The sequence below is a fragment of the Lagenorhynchus albirostris genome, chromosome 8 (genome assembly GCF_949774975.1).
Source record: "Lagenorhynchus albirostris chromosome 8, mLagAlb1.1, whole genome shotgun sequence".
NCBI lineage: Eukaryota > Metazoa > Chordata > Mammalia > Artiodactyla > Delphinidae > Lagenorhynchus > Lagenorhynchus albirostris.
The window spans coordinates 41091299-41110107 of record NC_083102.1 but is presented as its reverse complement, the minus strand read 5'-3'; the positions used below and the strand labels follow the sequence as shown (position 1 = coordinate 41110107).

Genomic DNA, 18809 nt, shown 5'->3' with positions numbered 1-18809 from the left:
TAAGCTATAGAATGGAAAGACAACAGTATGCCTGTGTTCTGGGCCTACACCCTGGAGTGTTGTTAACAGAGATCAAAAAGGGAAGAGGAGGTAAAGGTTTGTTACGTTGCTTGTCTGAAATAGCGTTGATAACAAAAAGAGCTATTTCCTTTATTATTCTAATCTTCAGAGAAGTGTTAATGGCTAAAGAAAGACTCTGAAGAGTATTGGTACCCATATCTGCTATTTTTGGAGGTTTACTCTGAGCTAACCAACATGCTACAAACTTTACCTTTATCATCTCCACTCAAGGCCCCAGGTGTAGATGCCAGATCCTTTCCCTCCCACCCACTGTTCTTAAGGTTCCTTAAGATCCTGCACCAGTAGGTGGTACAGCTTGAACCCCAGGCCGACCGACTCCAGAGCTCTTCCCTATCCCCTAATATGAAAAACTTACAGGTAAACACTGGGAGATCCAAAAACAAGTTCTGGAACTACCCAAACACTGGGGAATAGAAAAGGAAAACTCATCATAAAGTAGACCAAACAAATGTATCAATAGTTTGTTTGTTTGTTTATTTTTGACTGTGTTGGGTCTTCACTGCTGTGCACAGGCTTTCTCTAGTTGTGGCAAGCGGGGGCTACTCTTCGTTGTGGTGCACGGGCTTCTTATTGCAGTGGCTTCTCTTGTTGCGGAGCATGGGCTCTAGGCGCGCGGGCTTCAGTAGTTGTGGCACATGGGCTTCAGTAGTTGTGGCTCGCAGGCTCTAGAGCGCAGGCTTAGTAGTTGTGGCGCCTGGGCTTAGTTGCTCCGCGGCATGTGGGATCTTCCCGGACCAGGGCTTGAACCCATGTCCCCTGAATTGGCAGGCGGACTCAACCACTGTGCCACCAGGGCAGTCCCTGAATATATTTTTAAAAGCAGGAAAGGTACAGGGTACTTTCTCTAACCACAGTGGACTTAGAATTATAGAAAATACAAAATTATAAAATTTAAAACCCAAAGACTTAGAGAAAAGCACAATCCAAATACTGTGGAGTCCAGTAAGAGACCGAATCTGCAACTGCAGACTAGATGGAAAGTAACAAGAAGGCTAAATAAGGAAATTTGAAGCAAGGACTAATACTTACCGAGAGAAAAATTCATGGCTTTATATATAAGAAATCATTTAAATAAATGAATATGCAACTTAAGAAGGCAAGCAGAGAGGCTAACGAAAACAGTGGGAAGTTGGAGAAAGGAATTACTGAAGATAAATGTTGACCTTAATTAATTAGAAAAAAATGGTAGGCTTGATAAATCCTGTTGCTGATTTTCTCAGAAGACCAACAAAGTAGACTGATTTCTCACAAATCTAAGTTTTTAAATGAGAAAAAATACCTGTACACATTAATGAGGAAGGGGGCATGACCACAGAAGCAGAAGTAGTTTTTAAGTTAAAAATGATTACTAGTACAATTCTGTGCTCAAAATTAGAAAATCTGAATGGATTGGACAATCTTCTAAGCAATTTCTAGGAAATGGAAATTACTGTAATTGATTCAAGCAGTTGAAAACCTGAGTAGAACAAAAACCACGGCACTGTCATCAGAGAAGTTTCCTGCCCACTGTTTTGCAGACTAGTTCTTGCAAACCTGCCAAGAAGAGTTACCCAAGCTAAATTCTGTGTAGACTGTTCTGGTGCTAATATAATAATTCAGCACTTGGCTTTGGAGAGGAACAACGAGATGCAAGCATGTTTGGCAGTGATGGGATGAAATGCTGTAGAGGACGCATGTGAGAAGAACCCTGCCTTCCCTGGGAGCCAGTCCTTTCTTCCCAGGTGTGCACCCACCTGCATCCAGAGTGATGCCCCGCTATGTTTTCCCAACCCTGAGCCAGTGGTGGGAGACAATAAAGCATTAGGGGAAATGAGTCTGAACCTAACACCCATGGCATCTTCTGAAATTTGGTGATCAAAGGAGAGAAGTCGTCCTTACTTTGCTCAGGGGAAGGTAATGTGGAGCCTTCCTTGAGAAAGAGACGTGTTCAGACAACTGGATTGACACGGTTGCTGAATTTGAATTTTGTGAAATCTCATAAGTCCCCCCACCCAGGGGCACGTGAGTAGAGAGTGGCCATTGCCTGTGGCCACTGGCCCCGCCTTCTATTCTACCTTCTCTCCTCTTGGCCCCCTTCTTCCTTGTTGGAAGGCTGCCTGTCCCACTCGCCCAGTTTTATCCTGTTGTCGCTAACTCTAGTCTCCTGCTGAAGGTGCACATGGAAACCCTGCTCCCTTCACTGGCCTGGCTGCCAGGCCTGGGGACAGTTTGGGCTGGTGCACTGGACACAGAGCTGGTGTCCCCAAGAATTTCACGCTCCTTCCCATTTTTTCCTTCAGAAGAGGTTGTGGAAATACTGTATTACAAAACAAAATCACCCCGGCACCGTTTAGGACTTTCTTGACCTTCACTTTTCCCCAAATCATTGCAAATGGGGATTATGCTCTTGGAGAAAAGCTGGATCCTCTGATGATACCGTATGGAGAGGGGGAGGGGAGAGGTGGGGAGGGGAGGGCAGGGGCGGTGGGAGCAAGAGAGAAGGAGGAAGAGGAGCGAAGAAGCCTTGAGAGGGGTGGTTGTCTGCACTTTAATAATTCCACGCACTTGGTAAGATGAGGACCTCTCGGCTTTGCCTTCTGCCCCTGGGCATCGTGCTGGGGGACTTGCCACCCTACCTCTTCTACCTCGAGTTTAATCTCATTATTTCCCCTTCTCCGCCTGTCATCCGTCCTCTCCTCACCCACTGAAACCTGGCTTCTCTCTACCACCTCCTGAAACTTCTCTCTCCCAGATTACCAGCCCCAACTTCCCTGGCCTTCCTCAGAATCAGAGCCATTGCCCCCCTCCCCCGCCCGACTTCTTGTATCGCCCTCTCCCCTTGGCTCCTGGACCACGTGCTCTGGGTTTTCCCTCCACCTTCCTGGCGGTTCCTTCTCTGTTTCCCTGACAGGCCCTGTTCCTCTGCCTGCCTCTTTAGAGAGTAAATCTTTTTTTTTTTTAAATAAATTTATTTATTTTTGGCCGCATTGGGTCTTCGTTGCTGTGCACGGGCTTTCTCTACTTGCGGCAAGCGGGGGCTACTCTTTGTTGCGGTGCGTGGGCTTCTCATTGCAGTGGCTTCTCTTGTTGCGGAGCACGGGCTCTAGGTGCGTGGGCTTCAGTAGTTGTGGCTCGCGGGCTCTAGAGCACAGGCTCGGTAGTTGTGGCACACGGGCTTCGTTGCTCCGTGGCATGTGGGATCTTCCCGGACCAGGGCTTGAACCCATGTCCCCTGTACTGGCAGGCAGATCCTTAACCACTGCGCCACCAGGGAAGTCCTCTGCCTGCCTCTTAAGTGGCAATGGCCCTTGGTCTTCTGTTCCTCTGCACAGGCTCCTGGGCTCTGGATGTGGACATCAGGAGCACCGTCCTTGTTGTCCTGGTGTCCACACCCAGAGCCCAGAACTTGCTGAGGGACAGCCAGCTGCTGTTCACACACCACTGAGGGATCCCACAGGCCCCAAAGTTAGTGTGTCCAAGACATAACTCACCATCAGCAGCCCACGTAGATGGTCCCTTCAGCCCCCAGTTTCACAGGCTGGGAGCTGCGAGGATATTTCCCTCACATCCCTCATATCTGTTTCTTCATCAGGTCCTGCCAGCTCCTGATCTGTCTGGAATTAGCTCAGTGCCTTTTTCCTGCACCAGCCTCCATCATCTCTTCCCGGGACCCATCTCAGGTCTTGCTGCCTCCGGTCTTGTCCCCCGTGCCTCCCCACCCCCATCCCTTCTCCACATCGGAGCCTTTTTTTTTTTTTTTTTTTTTTTTTTGCGGTACGCGGGCCTCTCACTGTTGTGGCCTCTCCCGTTGCGGAGCACAGGCTCCGGACGCGCAGATTCAGCGGCCATGGCTCACGGGCCCAGCCGCTCCGCGGCATGTGGGATCTTCCCGGACCGGGACACGGACCCGTGTCCCCTGCATTGGCAGGCGGACTCTCAACCACTGTGCCACCAGGGAAGGCCCCCCAGCGCCATTTTTATACCTTTACTGGGCATCTTCTGTGTCCCGGGCCCTCTACCACACCACAGCCTTAGATCATCGGTGGCCACTCCTTGCCCCCAAAGTACAGACCAAACTCCTTAATGTGGCTTAACAAACCCTCTAAGAGGCCTGGCCCGGCCTGCTTCTGCAGAATAATCTTTCAGCACCTGCACTACGCCCCAGGCACCCTGTGTGCCCTGGTCAGCGTGCAGTCCCTGCGGGGCCGTGCCTGACCTCCCACCTCGTGCCTTTGCTCATGCTATTCCTGCCACCCCACCTCTCTGCCTTGTAAGCCCGTAGGTGTCAGCTTAGCAGTCACTTCCCAGGAAGCCTCCCAGCTTTATTATGCTCTTGCAGAGGGCCTCAAAGCACCCCGAGTTCGCCTCTAGAGAGCTCTCCTCACGTGGCTGATGTATTACTTACCTGGTTCCTCCCTTACACTCAGAAGTTTGAAGGCAGAGGCTGCATCGTATCATTGTATTGTTGTACATCATCGTGTCCTCAGCAACCAATAGTGCCTGGTACATAATACATATCCCTTAAATATCTGCGCAGGGAACGTGTGGCTCCATGTATCACACCCTTTCTGCATTTATTGAAATCTGCTGTATCTCATGCACTATCCTATAATAAATGCAGTGGAAACTCAAAGCGCCAGAATCCTCAGAGAAAGGGAGCGAGAGTGAATTCTTGCTTCTGGTGCCCTGTAGCTCATAAGCTGTTCTGGAAGCGTGAGTTTCTGTGTAGTTGGGAGTTCACTCTTTAAGTGCTTTTGCTACACCAAGAGAGTTACGTTTTATCCGCCTTTTCAGGGGTCACTGAGGATCATTCAGTCTGCAGCTCTAAGCCACCCCCAGGCTGCAGGGGTGCCCTCCGTCTTCTGTCCCTTTAACTTTGCTGCTTTTCTTCCCTGCTGTCACTGGCTTCCTGGCACCTTCCCCATCACCACTTCAAATTACCTTACAGACCTCACTGTACCAGCCACTATCCAGCTGAAGAAGACATCTGCCCTCAAGCGCCTCACCTCCTTGTAGCTTACTTAGCAGACATTAATTGCATGCATTCTAGGTCCTTCTAAGTGCTGCCCATCTTGACTTCAGAACTTGGCCTTGAAATGGCCATTTTTCTAAATAAATCACGGCTGTCAGCTGCTTTTGTGTGATTTGCCTCTCTTCTCAAAGTCAAGTGCGAAAAAGAAATTGCAGCTCCCATCTGATGGGGGCCCTGCTGTTTTCAGAGGATGCTGACCAGGCACCAGGCCACCCGAGAGACATGCCCTGTTTAGCTCAGCTCTGTGGTCCACATTGGAACCAGGAGAGTCTCAGAGAGACGTACCTCCCTGGGCTTGTGCCCTAGCAGGGACCATATTGCATTCATCTTTGTTTTCCTGGTGCCTGGTGCCAGTATATATTTGTGGAATTAGCAGAAGGACAGAAAGAGGGAAGGAAGGAGGGAGAAATGGAGAAAGGAAGGGAGGGAAGGGGGAGCAAAGTCGAAACTGAGAGATGAGATTCCCTTCCAGGGTAAGAAGGTAGAGGTGTCGAATGGAGGATTTGGGAAATGGGCTCATTGCGTCTTCGTGTGTGTGAAATTTCCTCCCAGGGAGTATCTGATGTGCTAGAAGAATCTGATACCATCAGTACTGAAATAAATACTCCAGACTTGAAGAGTTTCCAATAAGGTAAGAACTAACAGTAGGATAGCTATATAACAGGAAACATCTCAAATACTCTTAAAGATTATAGCTCTAAGGAGGAAAAAAACACAACTTCCTGAAGAAATCCAATGTTATGAGCAGCTGTTGCAGTAACTTCTGATTAACATGTATTGTTTCCATTTTGAAACTCAAACCTTCTAGATTGGAGTGTCCTACCTCTTTTCTCCATCTTTTCCATCTTTTCTCCTTTGTGTTGCTGGGTTTTAGTAGTGTGGAAAGGTTTCTATTTTTTTTTCTGCCCCTACCCAATACATGAATCCTATTTGGTATTGGTTTTAGAGCAAAAGTTAAATTGGTTTAATCTCACATGTCAACTTCAGTAGATTGGTTGTGGTTCACTGGAGAGTTCAGAAAGATTCTGAAGCTGTATCTAAGTTAAAAGGGGGTGAGTTCCGTGGAAAGAGGTGAAGAGGATTGGAGAGTGTACATGCCAAGTATTTGCCATTCCCGTTCAAGAGGAAAGTAAACTGGTGAGAGCAGGGACTAACATCCTTCAGGTTTTGACTAAGAAGAGTCAACTGAAGTTGTTTTAATTTCGTCTTCATTCAAAGCCTCAAACTGTTCGTTTTCAGATCATGTTCTACAGTGGTTTGAATGTAGTATCTTTGTGAATAGGGAGAAGAAGAGAGTTGAGTGTATTAACAGTGTTTAAACCTTTTCTCTAACCTGTCGATATCTGATACCTGATCCTAAACTGGACTTCATGACCATAGAGAAGGACAGGAATGAGAAACTATTTTAAAAATTCCTCCAGTAAAAATATTTTCCAGTGGTTATTTCAGAAGTAGTTTAAGCTTCTGAAACTTGATCTACAACTGGAGTCTCCTTAGCCTGTAACTTGCTGTCCAAATTGATAACCTGGGATCTAGAGGTGTGCATTGGGAATCATAGTGCACTGAGAAGTAGCCAATAGCTTTGACCTGCCACCAGACACATCCTGGCAGACATTTCTACAAATGCACATAGCACCGTTCACCCTGGGGAAGACACACACAGTCATCTCACTGGAGGCCTTCCTCTTCAAGTGGAGAAACTGAGGCTTGCCAGTGATTTTAGCTGTCCACACTGATAGCGGCTTGGCCTCTAAGCCCCTGAGCCCTGCCTGGAGGCCAGTAAATATTACTGACTGTCCTTCCTGTGTCAGTTATAGACACTTCAGATGTAGTGAGAAGACCCTTGAGCTCCCAGTGTCAAAGAGCTTCCAGTGCTGGTTGGGAGGAAACAGACAAAAGCACCCTAACAAATGTTTTAAGGTACCAGTAAGCACACTGAAAAGAAACCCCAAAAACGAACCTGGTGACCAGGGATGCTCCTTGGAAGAGGCAGCATTTGCATTTAGACTGAAATGATGCAATGGGATGCAGTCGGTGTTGTCAAGATCTTGGGGAAGACTGTTCCAAGCCAGAGAAACAACAAAAGCAAACCCGTCCAAGAGACGAAGGAAAGTCAGTGATTGGAGCAGAGGGAATGCCCAGGGTCCTGTCCATTAGCCCTGATGCCTGCTCACTTGTTGTTGGTAGTGGTGATGGTTTCCTGTAGGCCTTGAAAACCTTTATTGCACTTGCTGAAGTTGCTTTAAAGTAAACCTTTGCATTTGGTTGGACAGGGCTTGCTTAGCTGTGCAGAGAGATTATGAAGAATTCGTAGATGGAGGTGAATCTTATCATGGGCATAACCCCTTTTGATGGAGGTGTGTGGTACAGATGGGGCCCATTTCTGCTCCAGAGAACCTGTGCAGGTTGGTGGGGACACAGTGACCAGCGACCACAAGCAGATTAACTGGGTGGGGAAGGAGCACGATGACACCATCGACAGCTGACCCACCCCTAAACAGTCTCGTTGAACTCCTGCTTCCTCCTGTGTGCTGGCCTGTCCAGCCTTGGCCGCCTGCTCACTGCGTCCGCAAACACTTCAAAAGCAATTTGTCACAAAAGGGAAAATACCTCCCCTGTAAAACCTGCTCCCACGTCTGAATTCCCTCACTTCAGCTGCTGGCTGCAGTCTGGACTCTGGTCCCTAAACTGGAAACTGATGAGTTGTGTACACTCGAGCCCTTTCTCTCCCCTTGGTGCCTTTGCCCCTGCTGTCTCCCTGCGGGTCACCTTTCTCGCCAGTCCCCTCCCCTGGCAAGGCTAACCCGGTCCCTCCTGCAGGAAGCCACCTCTGACCTTGGCCTGGCTGGGCTCCCCTCTGTGCCCCAGAAAGTCCACTCGGCACCCTACTGGTCCTCTTCTGCTCTGACTGTGGCCTCCAAGAGGCTGTGAGCTCCTCGTGGGCAGGGAGCAGGTCACAGTCATCAGGTGCCCTCGACCACCTGCACACAGTAGGGCTCAATCCATGTACGGTAACAGATGAGCAGCTGATCAGGCCCTCTTCATAAGGAGTGATTTAAGCTATTTGTTTGTTCTCATCAAAGGGACATCAAGGGAAGATTAATGCTGAACATGGGCAACTATTTTCTTCTTTATATCCCTCTGAATTTATTCAGGTTGCTTACATAAGCAGCTATCAATTACTTTTAGAAACTTTTGTGGTGAAATGTACGTAACATAAAATTTACTGTTTCAACCATTAGTAAGTATACAATTCAGTGACATTAAGTACATTCACATTGTTGTGCCACCATCACCACCATCTACAGAATTTTTTCCCAAACAGAAACTCCATACCCGTTAAATAATAACTCCCCGTTCCTCCCTCCCACAGCCCCTGACAATAGATAGAGACAACTATTCTACTGTCTGTCTCTTTGGGTTTGACTAGTCTAGGGACTTCATATAAGTGGAGTCATATAGTATTTGTTCTTCTGTGTCTGGCTTATTTCATTTAGCATAATGCCTTCGTGGTTCCTCTGTGTCATAGCATGTGCCAGAAATTCCTTCTTTTTTGTTGTTTTTTTTTTTTGTGGTACGCGGGCCTCTCACTGTTGTGGCCTCTCCCGTTGCGGAGCACAGGCTCCGGACGCACAGGCTCAGTGACCATGGCTCACGGGCCCAGCCGCTCCGTGGCATGTGGGATCCTCCCGGACCGGGGCACGAACCCACGTCCCCTGCATCGACAGGCGGACTCTCAACCACTGTGCCACCAGGGAAGCCCCAGAAGTTCCTTCTTTTTAAGGCTGAATAATATTTCATCATATATAAAATGTGGACCATATTTTGTTTATCCATTCATCCATTGATGGATATTTAAATTGTTTTCACCTTTTGGCTCTTGTGAACAATGCTGCCATGAACATGGGTGTGCAAATAACTGTTTGAGTCCCTGTTTTCAACTCTTCTGGGTATATGCCCGGAAGTGGAATTGCTGGATCACATGGTAAAATCACTTTTACAACTTAGACACATTTTTAATAGTTCTGAAATGGTCATTTCAGTTCAAGCCAAAGGTTACCTTGAGGTGGGAGGTGATTCAGAAATGCAGGCTAAAATTTCAGACTTTTGTTCCTGTGACCTGTCTGATGCTTGGTGATATAAAATGTTTTGTTTTTAAGTGTGGTTTTAATTTTTTCTTACAGCATCAAGCTGCTAGCTGTGCAAGAACTACTTGACAGAGAGGCCCTGGAAAAGGTAAATATTTTGTGCCTCTTACCCCAGATTTACAAACTTAGAGCAGAGTGCCACACACAGGAAAAACTCAGCTCCCTGTCACCAGAGACAGCACTTATGGCAGAGTTGATCTGTTAATTTGTGTTCTTAACAGTCAGTGAACCTTGCAAAATTTTCATCAAAACGCCCCACATTGCTCATAGGCTATTAACACTTGCAAACTCTTCCTTGCTTGACTCTTTCAGAGTTGAGTGAAAGCAGAGACTCGCCCTGCTGTGGGCCAAGCTCTGGAGCAGGCTTTCTGTGCCTGGAAATACTGCACACAGGACGCCGCCCACATGCCAGATGCTGTGCTTCCCTCCATCTCTGCTTGTGTGTGTTCTTCTCTGGGCTTATGGATGGTAGAATTGAAGCAGCAAGGTTAGGGAACTTGCCAGAGGAAAATTACCTAAGTGGCAGAGTAAGGATTTGAGCCCCAGAGTTTCATTTCCAAAACCAATGCTTTTTCTGTTTAATAGGCTAGTTCATGAGTTTGAGCCCCTGTGGGGACTACTTCTGAGCATTGGGAAACTCCCTCCCACCTAAGCCCTGGAAGCAGCTATCCAGTGTGTCTCGGTTTTCTGCGTTCAAGTCAAGTACTCAGCTGGGGATCTTTTGTCAGTTATGGGTTCAAGTTCTGTGTGGTGGGCTCCAAAAAGCAGGCTGGGCAGGTGCCAAGGAGGCCCAAGTGCCACCCCACGGGACTCCCAACTCATACCTAGTTGCTCCCCTGGGTGGCCCAGGACTCTTCCCCAGTATGTGGCTATGGGCGTTAATTCGAATCTATAAGGTTAACGTAGAAGAAAATGGTTAGAGAGATAAGCACCCAAACAATGTTATCTTATTTATAGAATTTAAAATGTTTGGATTAGTGATCCATCTGCTGGTTGGCACTAAAGCAGATAAAGTCTTTAAGCACCAAGCGGTGGTGGTGGGGGGAGGGGGAGGTGTCTGAGCTCTGGCTCTGAATTTAACGTCCCTCCAGCCTCATTGGTAACACAGGTAGGACAAGGGTGGGGCTGCCTGCCTGACAGCAGAGAGGTGACATGAGTCGGTGCAGTGGATGGGCGTTCTAAATGCCAAAGCACTCCACTCATATTAATTCTTAATTACTCATTGTAATTCTTTAATCCAGCCATGAAAACAGACTAAGTCCACATTATTATATATGAAGATTCTTTGTATGTTTTTGAAACTTTTAAAAAGTTACTCCTCCAAAACCAATTCTCTTCTCAGTGTTCACTACAGGTAATTGTTTTACTCCTCAATTCTCATCCACCTGACTAGTTAAAGAACCACAAGGAAAGATCTTTGTGGACCGTAGAGGTTTGCTACTCCAAGTGTGGTCTGCGGACCAGTAGCATCGTAAGCTTGTTCGAAACGCAGAATCTCAGCCCCTACCCAGACCTCCTGATTCAGTTTGCATTCTCACAAGACCCCAGGTGATTCTTGGGCACCAAAGTCCAAGAAGTTCTCCCTGAGGAGTAACATTTACTATCACCATCTCTGCTGTTGACTAGACCATCTTCACAGAGAACCTCTGAGGTGTCAGCGTTTTGCTTTTGTGGCAATCAAGCTCCTTTTTTTCACACCAAAAGTGAAGTAAACACCATAAGTCTATTTGTAAGAACCCAGTTTCTTTTGTTTTCTTGGGTTTTTTTGTTTTTTCCATTCTTTTTTTTTTTTCAATTGAAGTATAGTTGACTTACAGTGTTGTGTTAGTTTCAGGTGTACAGCAAAATGATTCAGTTATTCATATATATATACCTCTTCTTTTTCAGACTTTTCCATTATAGGTTATACAAGATATTGAATATAGTTCCTTGTGCTATACAATAGGTCCTTGTTGATTATCTATTTTATATATAGTAGTGTGTATCTGTTAATCCCAAACTCCTAATTTATCCATCCCCCTCTTCCGCTTTGGTAACCATATGTCTGTGAGTCTGTTTCTGTTTTATAAATAAGTTAATTTGTACCATTTTTTAGATTCCACATATAAGTGATACCGTATGATATTTGGTAAGAACCCAGATTTTATCTTTAGTTTGCCTGCTTCTTCCTTTCATTAAGAAGATAGTCTCATTTAACTTAATAGGTAGAGCCAGCAAGAATGACCTCAGTTAAACACACATCCTGCAAACCTCACACCTCTTCAACTGTCTTTGCAGCTGGGCTTCATATGGCACCGTGCTTTCGGGTTTTGCAATTACTAAACTCCTGAGGTCCCACCGCGGTAGGACTGGTCACTTCTAGACAGATAGTCTTTCTCTTATAAGAGGGAAGCTATTCTGAAGGGGTCATTTCCCTCACAGCTACTTGCAGGTTCAACCTGACCAGTAAAATATTTAAATTATGTAAAACATAATATAAAAGGCTAAAAAGCAGCCGCAGTGTTTTGGAGTCTCCTAGACTTCTAGTGCTTTTTCTCCCTAATATTAGACATTGTTATTATGATCTTAGCGTTTCAGTTAAAAATTACCAGCCATTTGCCTGACTTGTACTTTCCTTGGCTTTAGGTAGAGAGCCTGTCCATTTTTGGAAGTGCCAAGGCTTTCTGGGTTTCTGCAGTGCACAGAGTCTGTTGTAGAAGAGCCAGGATCCCCTCCCAACCTCGCCTCTGTTTGGCTGTTGGACCTGGCAGAGGGCCTTCCTCGGAGGCCTGGGCCCCTTTCGTTACCCATAAAACTGCTTTCTATTCCTTCTGTGGTGCCTTCCTCTAAAAGTCTCTAAAAGTCTTGGGTTTCGCAATTGGTCCTTGATCACACTGTGAAGAGGGGGAAATTCTCCTTTTCATGCTCTGTTTTCTAGATTTTTCTCTGCTCCTTGCTCCAGTGATCCTTCCTGGTTTGGGGGCTTCTGTGTTTCACCTGCAGGGAGAGGAGAATGGTGAACACCTGCCCAGTGAACCCCATACATAGATCAGTAGAGTCCCAGTTTTTACCTCTTCAAATGCTCTTTGTTTTAATTCAGGTGCCATTGATTGGGGTGGAGACTGGGCACACCTGGGAGGTCAGAGTCTCTGAATGTCTCTTCTCTACCAACACCACATAAAGCCATTTCCCAGACAAGTGACAGTGATTTTTCATTTATTAAAAAAATGTTATAAACCATACAATTAATAATTGCTTCTTTTTCTAAAAATCTGTTAGAACCTTGAGAAGATGGCTTACTATGCATAAATGTCAGGATATGTGACATTTCCTTGAAAAAGTGTTTTGGATTTGATGTGCTTTTTTGACCAGATCTCCATTAAACACCAAGAGCAAAGGCTTGCTCTGAGACAGATGCATGCCGTCCCACTCTCTCTGTTCTCTGTGCTTTAAGAGCAGGACGCTTTTGTTTTTTTGAACTTAAGTCACATAGGCTTGTTTCCCAGGCTTTATAAACAGACCTCATCTAATCCCTTTAAACACGGCATTGCATGAAAGGAAATAAAAATATTGGTACAGCTTGATTTAGTAAGATCATTTTTCAATGACCCTTTCAAACAGCTTCCTGCAAAGCTGCAAACAATAGTTTGGCCATTCCCTCCAGCTGGAGGTCACCCTCTCCCTGGAAGGGCCAGAGGGCAGAGCACCGACTGACCCCACCCGAGACCCAAGCCTGCCTGAAGAGCTGCCTGTGTGAGCTGGGCCTCCTAGAGGCTCAGGACGCCCAACCCATGGCCATCGCCAGTCCTACCCCTACCTCCGCCCACACCCCATTTGCAAAATTGTCTGGGACAAAATGCCTGCAGGTCTTCATGCCTGCTGCTGCTAGATATTTTTCCCAGAATCTCAGCTTTGAAGTCCCACTCTTAGTCTAGTTTTCCGACAGGTAGAGCAGATGATCTCTAAGACCTCTTGGTGCTTTCACGTGAGATAAAGCATATACATTTCACCAGCGAGCCTGAGACTAGAAAAACTGAACTTGACGTTTGCACACGGTGGCTAGTCAGGGACTCTTCCAGCTGAACCCTAGTGGTGGGCAACATTGGAATTAGAAGTTAGTAGCTTCCTGGAGATTTTCAGAAGGAAATAGGAGGTAAATAATTGTCACATAGAAGTGCATGAATAACCTAAGGATGCCAAGTGCTTGTATCTGTAACTGGTGGTGGTATGTTCTAAACATACACACACGCACATACATAAGCTCTAGCTCTGTTATTACACACTTTTGGAGTATTTTTCACTGTGATTTGGACTTCATGTTAATTTAGTGTGTGCAACAATTGAGTGCTTATGCTGTCCTAAATCGCACTACATACCAAGGGAGATAAAGTTATAAAAATACATTTGGGGCTTCCCTGGTGGCGTAGTGGTTAAGAAATCGCCTACCAATGCAGGGGACACGGGTTTGATCCCTGGTCTGGGAAGATCCCACATGCTGCGGAGCAACTAAGCCCGTGCGCCACAACTACTGAACCTGCGTGCTTAGAGCCACAACTACTGAGTCCATGTGCCACAACTACTGAAGCCTGTGTGCCTAGAGCCCGTGCTCCGCAACAAGGGAAGGCACCGCAATGAGAAGACCGCGCACCACAACGGAGAGTAGCCCCTGCTCGCCACAACTAGAGAAATCCCATGTGCAGCAACAAAGACCCAATGCAGCAAAAAATTAATTAATTAAATTTATATTAAAAAATACATTTGAATGGCATATGTGGAAAACCAGAATGTCAGAGCTCAGGGGATCCAACCCTGTCATTTGTCATTTTGCAGACAGGACACAGAGACCAGAGGTGTTGAAGTGTCCTCCTCGTCCAGGGCCCGTAACAGTTGTGTTGGTAGTCTACCATCAACCCTGGTGGACTCAGCTCCGTTCCAGGGCTCCCTTCAGTACAGCTGCTGCCTGTCTTCCATGGTCTCGTTTATCCTGGGCGTCAGCTTTAGCAGACTTTGCTGGTGCTGCTGTTGCTGCATATTTCAGGGCTGGGAGCAGATGCAGAGGGTTGGTCCCTGGCCCAGGTGATGGAGAACTGAAACCCAGGTCTTCTAATCCTTGTGGCGAAACAGACACAGGCTTGTGGTGTTTGTCTCCATGAGCTCCTCTTGGCCCAGCAGGGGAGACAGAGAACGTGGGCTGGGGGTTAGAGGAGGAGGGCAGTCAGAGGTTCAGGGCTTGGGATGTGGACACTGTCCGGGAGCATCTGAGAGCAGAGGACCTCTCAGAGGTGTGAGGGCGGCAGAGGGTCCAGGGGCCTGGGATGGAAGGTGATGAGAAACGTGCAGGAGGGTAGAGAACACGCAGCAGACTCGCCCTTTGTAGGCTCTGTGTCAAAATGAATTGCTTCAAGAATCTTAACGTAAAATACACCTTTTATAAAACAGTACTCTGTTTTGATTTTAAAATATCAGAATGAGATTCTTCAGCTCCCTGGGTTTATTTTTCTCCCATGCCTAGTCCTTCTCATAGAGCTTAATTTGAATGCCATCTTGAGTGGTCAGTATTCATGTATCTGTTAGATTTTTTTTTAAGTGGATTGAGCCAGATCTGTGTCTAATCATGATTAAATTCATTGTAGTCATGTTCCTGGCTAGATCCCTTCCAGCAGGCAGCTTGCTACCTTCCTTGAAGGGCTAGTGAGCAGAAATGGGGGCCCCGGTGGAGCTCAGGCTCCTCGGGTTCGCTGTGTGGAGTCTGGCTGAGCCCCACAGGGGCCCCCACAGCCAGCCGCTCACCAGCTCTGCTTTGCAAACTGCACACTTGGGCCCTGACCCCGTTCTGGAAAGGGCTCTTGGCTGGGCTACACCGCAAGTACCTCAACTGTCAGAAAATGGAGCATCTTGGTGAATTATGGGTCAGGCTTCACAGTTCATTTTCAAAAAGGGAAGAAGATGCATTTTCTCCTATTCTTTTAAAACCGTCACAAGATACAATGTATTGAGGGGCTCCTGGTACCTTTCTCTGTTTACGAAAAGATTTTATTTGAAGTGAGCAAAAAGTAGAGTCTCAAAATAGGACTTTTTAATTCCTTTTAGCTTTATTAGCTATCAAAGATCAGCAAATTAAACAATGAGGGATCATTTTTTTTTTTTTTTTTTTTGCAGTACGCGGGCCTCTCACTGCTGTGGCCTCTCCCGTTGCGGAGCACAGGCTCCAGACGCGCAGGCTTAGCGGCCATGGCTCACGGGCCCAGCCGCTCCGCGGCATGTGGGATCTTCCCGGACCAGGGCATGAACCCGTGTCCCCTGCATCGGCAGGTGGACTCTCAACCACTGCGGCACCAGGGAAGCCCACAGGATCATTTTAAATGTACTATTACATTGGCAAAGGTTTTTTTTTTTTTTAAGAAGATGTTGGGGCTAGTAGTTTATTTATTTATTTTTGCTGTGTTGGGTCTTCATTTCTGTGTGAGGGCTTTCTCTAGTTGTGGCAAGCGGGGGCCACTCTTCATCGCGGTGCGTGGCCCTTTCTTGTTGCGGAGCACAGGCTCCAGACGCGCAGGCTCAGTAGTTGTGGCTCACGGGCCTAGTTGCTCCGTGGCACGTGGGATCCTCACAGACCAGGGCTCGAACCCGTGTCCCCTGCATTATCAGGCAGATTCTCAACCACTGCACCACCAGGGAAGCCCGGCAAAGGTTTTTAAACAATGATATGTAATGTTGAAGTTGTGATAACACCAGTGTCCCCATTCATTAGGGAGGGTAGTGACAAGGCGCTGTCCTTTTGAAGCTCTGGGGTGGTGTATTTCATTAGCCTTTGAGATGCCCCTACCCTGTGACCAAGGTAGATTCCTAGGAGTGTATTTAAGGAATGATCCATAAATATGTGGAAAAGGCATTTGACAGCATGCTTTATAACTATGAATCATTGCAGGCAGTTCACTGCTCAGTAGGAAGGGTGGGTTTAAACAGTCTGTGGTAGGTCTGCCCGTGGTCTGGTGTATGTGGCCATTAAAGATGATAATCATTTAGCCTTGTAGAAATTCGATATAATGTTTACAAAAAGGAGGATAAGCAGTTGTACCTGCTGTAATTACAACTATGTAAAAATGTATGTATTCATTCTTTCAACCAATATTTATTAAGTACTTGTGTCAGGCTTTGTTCTAGGCTGGGAGACACATACAGCTGTGATCAAGATGATTATCTTTCCTACCCTCATGTAGCTCACATAATTGGTGAGGAAAATGTTAACAAGTAAACAAATACTTATTTAAATACAATAGTGATAAGCAATGCCCCCCAAAACACCAAAACAAAATCAGGTCATGGTTGGGGACACATAATGTTCTCGTAGCATCCAAGGAAATATGAAAAAAACAAAACATAATTAGGTAATTCATTTTTCCTTTGAAATTTCCTTTATCATTCATTTAATATTCCTGGAATCAACTTTTTCACCCGCGGCACGCGGGATCCTCCCGGACCGGGGCACAAACCCGCGTCTCCTGCATCGGCAGGCGGACTCTCAACCACTGTGCCACCAGGGAAGCTCATGGAATCAACTTTTGAAGATCCCGTAAGACCTCCAGCTGTGGCTGGAGGAGCCAGGGGGAAGGAACAAGGTGGATGGCAGGGAATCTGGAGGATGGGGCTGTGCACCAAGACAGAAGTGCCCTCTGAGTGCCCGGGAGTCCTGCACAGGAGGGTCTTTCTACATCAAGGCAAATGATGATGGGCCCTCCAGTCAAATGTGGTGATAGCTCGTTTTTAAACATCAAGTTTTATTAATATGCCAATGCATCCATTCATTTATTCACTGTTTGTGGGTGCTGTCACATTACAATGTCAGCATTAAGTAGTTGTGACAGAAAAGGTATAACCCACAAAACCCTGAATATTTATTATTTGGACCTTTGCTGAAAGTTTGCCAACTCCTGTTCTAGATCAGTGGTGCTTGGCGGCTGACCTCTGAAGTATCAGGTGAGAGCTGTACGACCCCATCCAGAAAAATGCACCTATGAACCTATACATGCGGTTGAATTTACATATTCTTGAAGCTTCCCCATGGAGGCCTTCAGGGTCATACTTCTGGGCCCTGGTATAGGTAGGACTCATTTCTCTACACCAGAAATGCTGAAATATCTTCTCTCATTACAAAATGGTAGCCTAGTGAGGAAATGTTTCTCAGAGTGGGACGGCTCACCCTTCCCAGGGAGGCATAGTGCCCAGGGTGTGCAGGAAGGGTCCTTCATGTGGTTAGAGGCCAGTCAGATTTTAGATGAGACTGCATCCCATTGGCACAGAAATAGCATCCCTTTGGTTACCTTTTTGTGATTTATGGTTGATCCCACATTGGTTATTCTAAGGAGATTATCTGGTTCATAGAGTACCTGTGATCCCATTCTTCACCCCTTTCTTTCTAGCATCATTTTCTTCACTGGTAACTTGAGACATATTTAGGTCTCCTGAAATCTGAAATGTGTTCCTACTGTCCTACTTTCCTCTTTGCTACTGTCCTATTTCTCTTCTTTCATGTACTCATAGTTATCTTGAATGTAAATTCCCACCCTACACAACCAACCTTCATCTCCTCTCAGCTGTCCTTAACCCTTAGGAGCCTAGCCCCTGTCCCAGTTAACCTAATAAATCATAGCTTACCCTAGCCAACTTCTAACCCAACGCTTTTTTTTTTTTTTTTTTGCGGCACACGGGCCTCTCACTGTCGTGGCCTCTCCCGTTTCGGAGCACAGGCTCCGGACGCGCAGGCTCAGCGGCCATGGCTCACGGGTCCAGCCGCTCCGCGGCATGTGGGATCCTCCCGGACCGGGGCACGAACCCGTGTCCCCTGCATCGGCAGGCGGACTCTCAACCACTGCGCCACCAGGGAAGCCCCCAAAGCATTTTTATTGAAAATATTTTTTGCTTTCTATTGAAAAGTATTATGAAATAATTTTATATAGAACTTAAAATTTGTATATGCAATTGTCCATTTTCTTATAATTTCTGGGTACCTATTTCTGTTTTTATACTGCATCCATAATGATTTTATGTTAAAAAACATTTAAAAAATTTTGAACCCATTTAGATACAAATAGGAGTGGGAAAAGGAAAGAAATCATTCCTAGAGCTTGTCTTATCTAGGTGAGCTGTACTGCTTGGGGAGTCTGAATCAACTGCTCTCTTCTACCTGTGATGGTTGTCCTTGGGGACACTCCCCTTGATGGTTCCATTACTTAGTCTTCATACTCTAAAAGCTTCATTACTTCTTAGTCTCCTAATTGATTCTGGACTTGTAGAGGAAAAGAAGAAAAATCTTATAATAGCCATATAGATTGCAAACTCAGGCAGAGGCCAAAGCAAGACCTATAACAAAAGCAGAAACATCATTTCATTCAGGTTTGAAAGTCAAGGGGGCCTTGAAAAATCACCCCTCTCCATCTTTTGCTAAGAATCATTTTATCATCAACTAGAGAGAATTTTGCTGGCATCTTCTGGTGGCTCATAAATGGTGGGCTGGTTTTGTGAACTTGTCTAACCTATGATTTAAACATAATGTGTTCATGTTAATATTTTTCTTGTGCTGACTCTCCGCT

At 46.3% G+C, this 18809-nt stretch overlaps 1 protein-coding gene across 4 annotated transcripts in view; it reads left to right on the top strand.

Annotated features, from left to right (window-relative positions):
- The window catches only part of EEPD1 (endonuclease/exonuclease/phosphatase family domain containing 1), a 146150-nt gene that overhangs the window by 94536 nt on the left and 32805 nt on the right, over positions 1 to 18809 (top strand). For all 4 annotated transcript variants that reach the window (XM_060156853.1, XM_060156851.1, XM_060156852.1 and 1 more), the window contains exon 3: positions 9277 to 9328. In XM_060156853.1, the coding sequence (XP_060012836.1) occupies positions 9277 to 9328 (52 nt within the window). The remainder of the gene's footprint in view (positions 1 to 9276; positions 9329 to 18809) is intronic.